Here is a 14,026-nt window from a genome sequence, read left to right on the forward strand (position 1 = left end):
ACATCACCATTTTTTCTTTGATCTTACTGTTTGTGGTTCTGATGCAGAACCACATGCAGAAATTAAGTGGCTGTAGAGGCTTCTGTCCACATCTGTCTCCTCATCTTCAGAGGTGCGTTCTACTGATGGCTGAGGTGGTTCACCAGCTTGTGAGGCAACTGCAAATTATAACTTAGTCTCCTAAGGAAAGCTGGCATTAACTTTTGGTTTTCCTTAGCATGCTAAACTAGTTCTGCCTGTGTAGCCGCTGTTTCACAGTCCATCATCTTATCTGGTGAAAGAAGAGCAAGAGTTTCTAGAAGGACTAGCAGATGCAAGTGTGGTTGGCAAATTATACATCCAGGTAATTTTAATCTGAGTCAGAATTTCCAAAGTACCACTACATGAGCATTTTTCTTTCATAGGAAGCTATCTCAGGTTCCTAACCCCGTGCTGTTTCTTTGGTGCTCTGTAATGCAAGTAATGCTACTGTTTGGGGGGCCATGCTTTTAGCTAGGTGACTGCAATGGTTTGAGGAAAAAACAAAACCTTCAAAGAAGGTGCTGGTTAACAGGTTATGGTAGCCCACGTTTATGGAAGGAAGTGAGCTGTGGACAAGAAAGATGTTCTGCATGCTAGCTGCTGCTCTTCTGTATTGGATACTTGGATTTGATGTGCTTGATTTTAGATGTTTAATTAAGTTAGTCATCTAGGCGCCTTTATAGCACAGGACAAGAAATAAGTACCTCTAGATGGTAATGCACCCTGTGTGCTGCTTTATACATTGATGGGTTACAAAGGAGGCTGTGCTGTTGACACAAAACTTCTAAGCATCTGAAACTGGGTTTGGGACATAATGAGAGGCAGCTCACTTGCCTTTACTGCATGTTTGGGAGGTTGTTCATGTAAGAATTCATCACAAAGAACTAGTGTTCTATATGTTAATAACCTAGTTTACTTTGTACTGTTTTTTTCAGGTAAGCAGGCCCTTAGGTTAATATCGTATCATTACTGTATAAAAGGAGGGCTGCTGGCTTATATGAAAGGCTTTGTTGAAACAGAGAAATGTTTACAGTACAAAGAATATAATTTTGTCCAGTAGATAAATTTCCTGTTTTCTGAGCTAGGCTCTATGTGTTGCATCCCTTGTCAAAGGCTGAGAATTTATGCATAGTTATTTCTACTTCTGCAACCGTTTGTTAATTTCCCCATGATATTTATGGTGGGAAGTGTAAGTCTTATCTTTTTCTTTTAGGTTGACAATTGCATTTTTCGCACTCTCTGGTCTGGATATGTTGGATTCCTTAGATGTGGTGAACAAAGATGATATAATAGAATGGATTTATTCCCTGCAGGTCCTTCCCACAGAAGACAGTGAGTGAGTTTTTAGTTTTTTTATTGATATTAACATCTTTACTTTTGCTTTTCACTTGGGTAATAGTGGATGGCTCTTGGTTTTTATAAAATACAAGGTTGACCTTCCTGAAGTGCTGTCCTGATAATTTCAGATAGCCATGTCAAGCAAATCCTAGAAATAGATCCCTCTAAAGTAATAAAGCTAGCAAAAGCGATTAGTTTGGCTTTTTTATGTTTACAAGGTAAAGCTATGAAATTAATTTTAAGATAAGACAGTACAGAATAGTAATGAAGTTGCACCTTTAAGCATCTCACAGGAATGTTTCACCTGGTTCTAAAAAAAAAAAAAAAAGCATATATTATATATAAGTATTACAAGTGTTAATAGTGTTTCTGTTGACTTCCACTCACTGTACTGAGCTCTGAGCTCAGGTATAGTTATTTGGAACAGCTTTTGGAAAATGGGAGGTGTAAGATTAAGAAGCAAAAGGGATAAATACAGTTCCTGCTTTACAGATCTAAGGAACAGATGTTTCATTTTAAAGGTTAAATTCACTGGAGGTTTTTAGAAAGAGTAGTGGTGTTGCTGCATCCCAGCTATCCTCAGATTGGAAGATTTGTAGCAGATCCAAGCCCAGCAGGGAGCACCCAGGCAGCGACCCTTTCCCAGTGACCTGGGAAGTCAGGGAGGTGCTGTTTCTGTAGGCTGAGTGGTATTGGCAGTTTTTGGTGTGGCAGTGCCGGTGGCTGGCTAATAGCAGTAGAGGGGGGTGGAAGGGAGGGAGCAGTGGGTGAGGCATTGCTGGTTTATGACAAGAGGTGCTGGCATTTTAAGTGCTGGTGTGGGGATAGCTCCAGGCTGATCTTAAGAGGTAATTCCAAGTGCCTGTCTGTAAGATCATGAATGTGTACTTTGTATGTTGGATAGTTGTAGAAAGAAAATTGTACATTTCCTTATAATATCTGGTCTAATTATATACTACAAATTAGGTCTCTTCCCTAAAAGCAGTTTTAGGAAATGAAAGAAGTTTTATGACATAAGCATATGAAAGTCAAGATTGCTGATGCTTGATTTTTACAGGAATAAAAAGATCCTTTTTCTTATTCTGGTGACTTACAAACTATCAGATCCATCCCAGGCATTAACTCTAATGGACTTGTTTTTTCCTTGTGTTGTATTGCAGGACTGATTATAGAAAATTAGGAGTTTGGATCCCATAATTATTTCCACAACATTTTTAATCACGAGGAGGTTCCTATCCCTTAGTGAAAAAATTTTCCAGGGTGCTTTGTTTTTAGAGTTGCTCACTTTCTGATCTTTATCCCAGTCTTCAGGAGTGTATTCTGAAAGAACAGTGAAGTTTACCAGAAGAGAGATTAGAATAGGCATTTTTTTGTTTGATAGCATGCAGTAATTCTCAGTAAGGTTTTTTTTCTACCTAGCCAATGTTTGGAATAGTGCCACTGTCAAGAATCTCCTAGGGAGAGCAGTATAAATCTCAGCACGCGGATGTGGAGTCTTAACAGTCCAGGGCGCAGCTGAGATGTGCTCCTTCTTTTTCTAGCTATTATCCCACCCTAAGATTACAGGACCGTAGTTTAGCAGAGCGTGCTTTTGGTGGTTTATTCTGTGTTTTTAAGTAATAAACCTCTCCTTTTTACCAGAAGAACAAGCTTCTCTCCAATGGTGTATTTTTGTATCACATCGTAAGAACGCTGTTCTTCTTAATCTCTCTTGCTTTTGGCAATAACACTACTCTATCTGGTCACTTAAGCCCTGAAACTTCAGTATTATTTTTATTCAATTTTTACTTCATCTGATGGACAACAGGTGATGCAAAATGTCAGTGATACCAACAGAAGCAAGTTGGATGCTGGATGACTTAAATGTTCAGAGGGGAATGTATACCCTCCTGTAATGTCTACTTGCAATAAAATGCATTTGCTTTCTGTTTTTTTCGTCCTGGGTGTGTGTAACATTTAATTGGCAGCCTGCCAGCCGTTAGAGCTCTGACTCCTTCTCTTGGCCTGTTCGAAGAAGTAGCTACTAGTAGGCTGCAGCAGTGAAGCTTATGGTTTCAAAATGTTTGTGTATCTCTAGTTAAGTTGCTAGCTTGATGCCTCAGAATCTTTCCAGATTTAAAAAAACCCCAAAACAAAAAAAAACCCGTGCCCCACACAAAAAAGAGTCCCCCAAAAAAACCCCAAATTTACTCTGCTTTTAAAGACACATTCTATTGCAGTTTCCTTGACATGCATCTTGACAAATGCCTCTTTCCAGGGAATATTGATTTTCAAACATTGATATTAGAACACTGTTTTATTATGTAGTTTCTGGAATGACGAATTCCAGTAATTTTGCCTTAAGTAACTGTGTTGTACTTGATATAAGTCTTCATTATTTTTGGCTCTGTAAATGAAAACCTATTTGAAACTTACTTCCATGCCAGGAAGAGCAGCAATGGTGAATTGACTGAATCCCCAGTCCCTGCCCCCTGTGCCACTGCAGGGGAAGGTAGAGACATCGGGAGCAAAGTGATTTGAGCCCAGGAAGAAGGGAGGGGTGGGGGCAGGTGTTGTAAGATGTGGTTGTTATGTCTCATTGTGCTACTCAGATGACTGGTAATGAATTAAATTGTTTTTTCTTCCCCAAGTTGAGTCTGTTTTGTCCGTGACCACAACTGGTGAGGGAGCCATCCCTGTCCTTCATTCCTAATCCCTTGCCCGCTTTGTTGTGACTCCCATCCCATCTCAGTGGGTGGGGGGAGTAAATGCAGGACCACATGGTCCTACTGTGGGTTAAACCATCACACCAGTCAATCAGAGTACCAATCAATCAATGAAAAATAATAACCACATCTTAAAACACGTTCTCCCCACCCCTTCCTTCTTCCTGGGCTCAAATCACTTTGCTCCCCATTTCTTTACCTCCTCCCTGCCAGCGACAGAGGGGGATGGGGAATAGTGTACCTAAACCTCTCTTTCCTCCTTAAGGAGATGGCTCCTTGCACTGTCCCACAATCTGGCATGGGATTCCTTCCACAGGCTAAAGGAGTTCAGGAACAACATGGGCTTCCCATGGAGTCACAGACCCCTTCGGGCACAGCTCCCAGCTCCAGCATCGGGACCTCCATGGGCTGGAGCCCTTCAGGCTCTGGCCTGAGCATCTCTGGGTTCTTCTGCTCTGTCACAAGCTCTCTGCATAGTCACAGCCACCTTTGGGCACAACCTCTCACTCTGGCATGTAAAGTCTTTCATGAGCTACATGTGGGTATCTGCTCTGCCGTTAACCTCCATGGGCTGCAAGGGAATAATCTCTGCTCACCTCCTCCCTCCTCTTTCCTCCTTGACCTGAGTGTCTGTAGTTGTCTCCTTCACATCCCCCCTCCTCTCTCCAGTTGTCTTCTTTGTTGTTGATGTTCCTGATCACCAAAGAACTCCTCTTCATAAATATGGATTCACAGAGGTGTTTTCACCATTGCTGACTGGCTTAGCCTGGGCTGGAGGCAGGTCCACCCTGGAACCAGGGGAGCTTCTCGAAGCTTCTCACAGGAGCCATTGCTGTAGCGCCTTCCCCCACTACCAGAACCCACCCCTCCACACAAACCCAACACACATAGCAAATTCAAATTAAAATTTTGAGAACAAGTGCTACCCTACAGTCATTTTTCCAGTAGATAGGAGACAGATCAGTTGATACTCTGCAAACTTAGTATCTGTTTATCAATAACTACTATAGTAGGTGTACTGGCTGGGATAGATTCATTTTTTCCATAATAGCCTGTACGCTGCTGTTTTGGGTTTATGGCTGAAACAGTGTTGGTAACACACCAGTGTATTGGCTATTGCTGAGCAGTGCCTGTGCAGCATCGAGGATGTCATTTTCCCTGCATTGCACCTCTTCTCCCCCAGCAGCTGTAGCCAGGGAACACAGCCAGGACAGCTGACCCTGACTGACCTGGGAGATACTGACCATACCATCTGACACCGTGTTCAGCAGTAAAAGCTCAGGGAAAGGAGGAGAAGGAAGGTGGTGGTTGTGGTTCTGGCATTTGTCTTCCTGAGTAACCATTATGCATGCTGAGGCCCTGCTTTCTGGGAAGTGGCTAAACACCTGCCTGGCTGATGGCAAGTAGTGAATGAATTTCTCCTTTGCTTTGCTTGTACCTGCAGCTTTTGCTTTGCCTATCAGACGGTCTCTGTATGAATCTGTGAGTCTTCTTCCTTTCTGTTTTCTCACCCTCCCACAGGAAGGGGAAGTGAGTGGGTGGCCGTGTGGGGCTTAGCTGCTGGTTGGGGTTAACCCACCACAGCAGGGTGTTACAAAACCTGGAAGAAAATTCAGAATTTTATGGTTTAGATAGAGACTCTGAGATAGAGTCTCATGATGTACTCTGACACATTTAGGTAATACACTTGTATTTACTGGTATGTGATATGTCTGATGGCTAATGAAAGCTTCAGTTCAGAGGTTTGTAGCCTTTGGAATCTTCTATGTGAAACTAAATGTCATTAACGCAAAGTGGTGAGATCTTGGATCTTGATCTCACTGGGTAAGAAAGCAAATGCAGGCTCTGTGAGCCTTATTTAAACTAAAGGAAGCCAAAGATTAGGATCTGTCAGGATAGACTGTATTCTTCTGCGGGTTTATGATAACTGTGATTAAAACAAATAATATCTTTTAGGTACCATAATTTCAGCTCAAGTGTTTTAGGGAGTGACTCAGTTCCAGTTCTAACTAGGAGGGAATGGCACGTCACACATATGAGCTGACCCTCACACAGAAACCTACCATCCTGAGCTGAATACTTGGTCTCATTGCTGTCCTCTGCTTATTTAAAAGGGTCTCTGTCTCCTGTAACTTTTGCAAAATGGTTTGGCTTTATAGTCCATAGATTTTGGCTGTTGTTACTTTTCCTTCAGTTTTAGTAAATGCTCTGCTTAGGTGCGTGGCTAGTACGTGGTGTTGTTTTGTTTGTGCGTTCACTGCAGAAAGACCTCCCTGTGTTTCCTCTTAGAAAGAAGTTGAAGTCTTTGGGGGAAAAAAACTTTTTCTTTTTGAGGAGGGTGGTGCTCTTTTACAAGCCTTAACAGAAATTATACATGTTTAGTCTAAGACATAATTTCAGAGTGGTATTGAAATTGGAAGAGGGTTGACAAAAAGACCTGTTTCAGCTGCCTGCTCTTAAGATTTTTGTCATGTCAGAGCTTTACTGTTTTTCCTGTCACAAAGCAGCTCCTAGACAGAATTTCAAATTTATTTTGTCTGTCTTAAAGTGCAACTCTTAGCAATGCAAGAAAGATTAATCCTAGTTTCTTGCAGGTCATATTTTAAAACAGTTCGGCACTTCTGAAAGACAGTGAATTCGGAGCTCTATGCTCAAGTAGTCTAATTACAGACAGAGTGGTGGAGGCACACTTCTTGGCAATATTCATCCACCATCCTCCCCCATAGCAACACTGGCACTTGTTTGACCCTGCTTGGGAGCTGGTATTGCTTGTTGAAGCAGGAGAAAAGCATGCATTTATTTCTCTAACAGAAGGTTAGCTGTGTGTTGGTTGTGTTGGTGAACTGTGTTGGCTGGGAGTGCTAGTGCAAGCCCAGTAAGGGAGAGGGAAGAGGACTGTACTTTTGACAGCTGGATGCTTCACTGGCTCTGCTGTGCTAAGAAATGGCACCAAAAGGACAGCTGAAACATACTGGATTTGTGGATCTGAACCGCCAGGAGCCATGCATAGCAGGCTGAAAACCATTATACTTCATCAGGGATCTAAAACTTTCTTTTGTCGAAGTCTGAATTTAGATTTGTAATAATAATGCTTCTTTCTCCTTGTGTGTCAGTACTAAAAAAATGGATAAAATGTCATTGGCTTTTTTTGAGGTAATTGTTACATGTCAGCTCTCTGTTCATGAGTTTCTTAAGCAGAAATGTGACTTTTCCTCCAACGTAACCTTCTTTAATGGCTACATTTGAAGTATTTGTGTGGATATATAATGGACTTCCATTTTAGAGAGTGCAACTTTGCATTTTATGACATATTCTAGTCCTTTGATGTATAAGAATAATAATTTTTTAGCCCTAGTTCAGTAGGAATTTCTTATGCTTACTTTTATCTGGATATACTGACTGTGTCAGCCTATCACAGTTACAGCTGTGATTTTTTTTTTTTATATATATTAGTAAGATTTTAATGATGTGTGTAAGCTTGCTTCTGTACTTAGCAAAATGAGAAAAATTGTGAAACCAGAAGAATGCATAGGTAACCTGAATGGGAAGGAGTGGTAAAAGTTATCAACCTTCCCTGGCAAGACAAATCATAAAAGATAAGTAACAAAAATGTCCTGTCTGTAACAAAGCTCCCAGGATAAGCTATCTGTGGTCATCACTTGGAGCTCTGTTACGTGTCTGAAGGACTTTCTGGCCTATGCTCATGTAAGTAGCGTGGTTTTCTTCAGGGGAAAGTCTCAGTTCTTGATTTAAGCCTGGAGTCTTTTGGTTTGGGAAGGGGGTCAGTTTTCTTTAGTTGTGTTGTCAAACGTGGAGAGTTTTTCTAGATGTGTTTTGTTCAGTTTGCAATAGACATGTAGCGATTGATGAGACAGTTACTACTTTTTGCTCTGTCTTAAGCTCTTTCAGAAAGTAGTTAAATGTGCTTAACTCTGAAAGTGAACACTAGGTGGTACCATTTCATAACTGCAGTTACACTTGATGCTTCAGGGGACTGTGCTGGAGCTGAACTGGTCACTCCAGCAGTTTTTTACAAAGGACATAAACTGTGATAATATCCTTTTAATTAGGGTATGTTTAATTTCTGAGTCTATTTCTTATTCTGACAGATGGTTTGTGGTTCAGGAAAGTAGACAAGAGTTTGATTAGCACTGCTAAGCTATCACATAAGACAGAAGTAAAAGAACTTTGCAATAAAATAGTAAAACCAGCTTCATAGAAGATGAGGTGACAAGCATAAACTGAAAGACAGTGGTTTTCCCAAAATTCGCCTTTGGTTTCCCATTTGGTTTTGAACTTGTATGTTCACAGGAAGCTGAAAAAAAAATTGAGACATGACATCAATGTGCCAGAGTCATCTGGTTAGAAATGACCTGTTTTCACTTCGTGTTTTAACACTTCCTTTATCAAGTCAGCATTCTATTTTTTAATTCAAGAACTGTAAGTAGAAATTTGGCAATTCACTAGTAATACTGAAGGTCTAGGAAGCATCTGTTGCACATTAACGACAAAGTTTCTTTTCTTTGGAGCAAGGAATAAAATACCTTTTAAAGATTATGCAGTAGTAAGGGCATTGAAGAGCCATACTGTTGTTCTGTTTCTTTTAGGAGCCAATGTGTAAAGTGTAGAATGGGAGATCAGAAATCACTGACGTAAAGAGTCAACATAGATTTTAAATCAATCATAGCAATACAGTTAAAAATCCAGCATTTTAAAATTACCCATGCTGATTTTTAGTTGGTAGCAGTATAGTAGTAAGAGGAAAGTTTTAAAATATTACATGAAAATTGAACAGCTAAAGGGAATAATAGATCCTGATGTCATCCATATACTTTATTTTTAATTTCTTTTTCCTAGTAGCGGTCAAGTCCGAAACCAATCAGAGTGACCCACTGAGTGCACTGCACTTGGGTTTCATGCTGCCATTTCTACCTTGACTATGAATTATAAGCTACAGTCTAAAAGGCTGATGATGGGGATCAATCTTTCTGGGATGGATCCCTCCATCTAGCAACTAGCAGCTGAGTTCTGTTTGACTTCAGAGCTGTCCTAAGTGTAGTACATTTTAATTTGCAGGAGGCCAGAGCAACAGTGTGCTAGTAGGGTAGCAACTATTTTCTGGATGAAGGGTTTCCACATTAGTGCCATTTTCAAATGGATTTTGTAGTTTACTTAAGCACTTAAGACAGATTCATTTTTACTGAAAATGGGCCAAGTGAATAGTGATTGTTGCACAGTGTCACCTAGTGTCACCTAGGAAATCTGGTATTTAAGAAGTAGGCATTCTAGTTCTCCCGTTACTGATACATTTTTCAAATTGTGATGCTTTTTGGATAGTGTCCTTCAGGACCTTAGATTAGTCCCTAAAACTAATATTTATTGTGTTTTCCAGAACCTGTTGCAAAATGAAATGCAGGTCTTTGACTCCAGGAGCTAAGAGACAAATGTTCTCAGCCAACATGACTCAGACTATTACAAAATATAACACTTACACACTTTTTTATCTACAAATACAGATATTCTTTGTTTTCTCTTTGTGGGTACGAGTATAGCACACTAGTTTTTAGTATAGCATGCCAGTTTTTAGTGCAGGCTGAAATTACCTTCATTACACCTGTAGAATCATTAAAAAGTACTTTTGATTTCAAGGTAGAGGAAGTGGAGAATTGCAGGTGGATTTTTTTCTGTTAAACAATAGTTCCCTCCATGTTAGAGAGACTTGCATACTTTAACCACATTGAAGTGCTTAGACTGATAAAAGCTTCTAGTTTAAGTGTTGCATACATGTGGAATGTATTTAAAATTAGAAGCTAATGCAGTGATAAATGACACCAGAACTGGTAGACCACATTGCATAGTGATGTTTTTTGGACTTTCAACTTAATAACTATTTTTATTTGATTAGTCTGGTGCAGTTTTCCCTAATCTCCGTGAGGATTTTTAGACTAAAGACTGAAAAGCTGGGGGGGCAAAAAGAAGGGGAGAGAATTTAGGAACACCCAAGTGCTGTTGAACTATGGCACTCAGTAGGCTTTGACTGTCAGAGGCTGAGGAGTAAAGTAATATTTTTTACCATGCAGAAGCAGATTTGAGCCCTGCAGACCTGTACTTAGCTCTAAACAGTGTGTGGTGCATACTTCTGTATGCTGTGTGCTCAGGTACCGTGTGTGACACATTTGAAACAAATTATACTGAATCACTAACAGAAATAGCTACAATATTCTTATACCTGTGTTTTAGATGAGAGAAAATGGCTTCAGTTACAAATTTGCGTTTCACATTATTTTAACTATTTCACTGTGACAGTATTGACTGAGATCGGTGCTAGCTTAAAACTGCAAACAGTTTGTTTATCCTAGTACATGTTGCAAAGTGTCTTAAAACAATTCTGCTTGGCAACAGACAGTATCACCAGGCAAGAATCCAGAGAGGAAAAAAAAATCTGTTTAGTCTAGGCACTTTTCGAGGGGAGAAATCCTTTTTTTCCTGAGCATGGAAGACAATTCTGTGCTGATATGAATACTGTATTTCCACCAAATAAAAAAAATCCGTTGCTTTGTCATTACAGCAGGATCAAGATTGCTTGTGTTCTTCTTTGTTTTGTTGCTTTGGGTTTTTTTTTTATTGATCAGAGTGATAACAAACTGAGATTGGAAACATACTGAAAGACATACAAACTCTAATAATACTGTGAATAGTGCTGAACTAACAGGTCTTGATCTTGACTAGAGAACTGTGGTTTATAATGACTGTTTCAGCAAAGCAAGTTAGTTGAGTATTTGGTTTTTTGTCTTTTCCAGGATCAAACTTGAATCGCTGTGGATTCAGAGGCTCTTCATATTTAGGGATGCCATTCAATCCTTCCAAGGTCAGTTAAGTGTGTATGTGTGCGTGTAAAATGTTTCCAATTATTATATAAATGATCTTGTGTCTTTTTTATAATATTAACTGCATAGTTACAGAATGTCTGGAGGGCAGGGATTTTTGCATTGTTATTACACTGAAGTGTTTTCAGAGCTATTAAGAAACATGCATAAGAAACTTAGTAAAATAGTACCATTTGAGTTTGCAGGGCAGCAAATAAATTGACATTGTGACTTGCCTCAGTGCATTCTCCCCCTTGTCTTATCTGTTACTGAGGTAGGGAAACTTCTCTAACTCAAGAGGTATCACCTGGTAGAGAAGGGCAGAATAGCTCAATCTTAAGTGGTACACCACATGCTGTTCTTTAGTATTGCTCTTCCTGCGATGAAAACTGCGTATTTGATTGCACCTGATATCCACTCAAACATAGGCAAGGCTCTGCTCATCCCAGTTTGTTGTGGCTGTAAGAGAGGATGCTTTGAAGCCCATGGAAGAGAGTGAAATCCCTATACAAAAAGAAAGTGCCTTTAATACAGGAGAGAAAGGAGGTTTGCAGGGGCTGCTAAGGATGGTACAGAAGGTCTGACACGATTGGAAAAGGGAAGTAGAGGCCAGTGTGCAGGAAGGACTGTGAAAGAGGTACAGTGTTCTGTGTTCGAGAGTGAAGAGTCAAATCTCAATAGAGTGGATTAAAAATCTGGAAGAGCACTAAATTATCATTAAGTATTTAATGTTTGTAGTGGACAGGTAGCAAGATTTTACATATAAATGAATGAATGAATCTTGGGATCTGAAATTGAAAGCAGGGATGAGCATCTCGTATGCTAATGACTGTCATTGAATGTAAAAATGCTTGAACTGACTTGAGTATGAAGGTGGTACAGCAGCCAGTTTGGGCCTTATTTTTATTTACTCTTAATGGCATCACTGTATGCTTCTGCATAACTTGTGGGAATGTTAATCTGCATTGGAGTAATAACTGCATATGCCTCTTTGCCTAGCAAGTCAGCCAAGTATTCATAGCAGTAATATTTAGAGTTTTTACTTGCTAACAGGGGTAAAATAATTGTGAAGAGGGTTTTTTACATCTCTACCTTGGGAGCTACAGCAGCATGTGACAGGCAAGGTCATTTGTCTGTTGTTTTGCTCTGGTATTTTTCCTCTTTTACACTACAGATGGTGTCTGCAGTGAGCTCGGACTGTAGTAGCGTGACAAATTCATCATCTGTTTTAACTGGAATTAACCTCAGTAGCAATCCAGCCACCTGCTGAGCTTAATGGAAGAAAGGAAAACTTCTACTTAAAACCTAAAACAATTTGGGATTTTTAGTAGTGACTTACTGGGATACTTTGTTAAAAATAAAATTTAAAGACAAAATAGTAGACAATAATTTCAGTGTAATTGTCTAAGAGAGAGACTGGTCTTACTCAGAAGGAAGATGATTGTCTTAGGTAACAGTCACATGGACAAACTGAGGTTGCCATGCTATTATTGTGGCATAACAGCATTACAGAATGAATAAACACATAATTTTATCAAACTGAGATAATAAATCAGTCATGTTTCCTCAAAGGTTTGGGTCTGTGCCATGTCGTGTGTTACAATAAATCAGTGCATGCTTTTGGGAACTGTTTTTCAAATCCTCCCCAGGGTATAAAGCTTCAGGAGTGAGTTCTGGATATAGTTCTGAGGTCTTGTAAAAGCCCCTGAAGACAAAAAGTCTGTAAGACTGACAAAGTGTCATTATCCCTTCCCAGCAGTTTCTGGTGTTTTAATTTAACTCTCAACTTCCAATAGCACATGCTTCAAACTTAAGTACTCTCTTTTCAGGAAATGTGACCCATCGGTGTCTCATAATGTGTTAGCCAATCTGCCGAAGGGACAAAGGGGTGGAATCGAAGGGACACATCTGAAGTGTTTAATTATCTGTGGAAATTAGCTACGAGATCATTATCTCTAGAAAACTGTTTGCAGATGGATGTGCTTTTTATTTGAACACTGCAATACTATTTTCATTGCATCTGCTTTAGAGGGATCAGATCTGCTTGACTTATTGGCATACAAAGGTTTAAAGTATTTCCAGCACTGTTGCCTAAAAATGTTCTGAAGTAACTCAGAAAAAGAAAGACTTGGAAATCCACTGTGATGACTTTGAATTATGTTTAAGGCTTTGCCATTTTTCTTTATTCATCATTTTAAGAAGTTCTATTAAATTATGTCTTGAAAAATAATGTTTGAAAAAGCCTGTAAGCATTTTGGATTTGCATTGACAGTATCTATTACATACCACTACAGTGATTTCATTCTTCAACTCTCAGAAAGTGCCATACTGGAGGTAGCCAAATCTCTTCTGTCCCTAGAAACCCTTCAAAACAACATTAAACAGCCAGGGATATGTTAGAATTTCCAGCTTAACTAAAAGTTACCAGGATAGCCCATTTGGTTTTGGTTTGGGCTTTGTTTTTTTCAGCTGTTACGCTTTCAGTGTTTGATGGTAGTGTCTGTGCAGCTCTTTGGGACTGTAGGAAAAGTGGAGCAAAACCAGATCCACTTGACCAACTCATCACACACAGCCTTAACAAGCCCTAGCAGTCTTAACTGTAAATGAAGGCTGAGTGCCACTTACCTCACTGTATTTAAACATAAATTGTTTAAAATTAAATAACATTTTCTGAAATCTCCAGGTTCTGCTCATTCTTTAGAGTTTAAACTAGCTTTGTAATTTAGAGGTGGACAGTCTACTTGGAGTTTCATATGGGCCCATGTCTTTTCAATCTCTTTAAAGTGTTACAAATCAGTTTTAGGGGCTAGATTGAAAGCCAGTACCTGGAGCTTTTGTGTAAAATTGTGGCAAGTAACATATGCTTCCACTTGCGGAATAAAATACCTGTTTTGTCTTCCTGACACAACATTTTTCAAGGCTGAAACAATCCATGTTTGTAACACTGACACAAGGTGTGAGAGGAAGGTTTTCTGGAAGTGGGACTTTGCCTGTACAGGAGTAAGTTTAGTAGCATTCTTTATTAGTGTTTGGAGAGATCTTGCCCATGCTTCTGCAACAGAGGGAGTTTCTTAGCCCTCGCTGCAGTGGTCAGCA

General features: G+C 39.7%; 1 protein-coding gene across 1 annotated transcript in view; it reads left to right on the forward strand.

Annotated features, from left to right (window-relative positions):
* The first annotated feature begins 1,271 nt into the window (after window positions 1–1,271).
* Window positions 1,272–14,026, forward strand: part of PGGT1B (protein geranylgeranyltransferase type I subunit beta) — a 35,531-nt gene continuing 22,776 nt past the window's right edge. The window contains exons 1-2 of the mRNA XM_010172991.2: window positions 1,272–1,353; window positions 10,865–10,932. Of these exons, the coding sequence (XP_010171293.2) occupies window positions 1,272–1,353; window positions 10,865–10,932 (150 nt within the window). The remainder of the gene's footprint in view (window positions 1,354–10,864; window positions 10,933–14,026) is intronic.

This window comes from Antrostomus carolinensis, unplaced genomic scaffold (genome assembly GCF_000700745.2).
Source record: "Antrostomus carolinensis isolate BGI_N321 unplaced genomic scaffold, ASM70074v2 scaffold4388, whole genome shotgun sequence".
Lineage (NCBI taxonomy): Eukaryota > Metazoa > Chordata > Aves > Caprimulgiformes > Caprimulgidae > Antrostomus > Antrostomus carolinensis.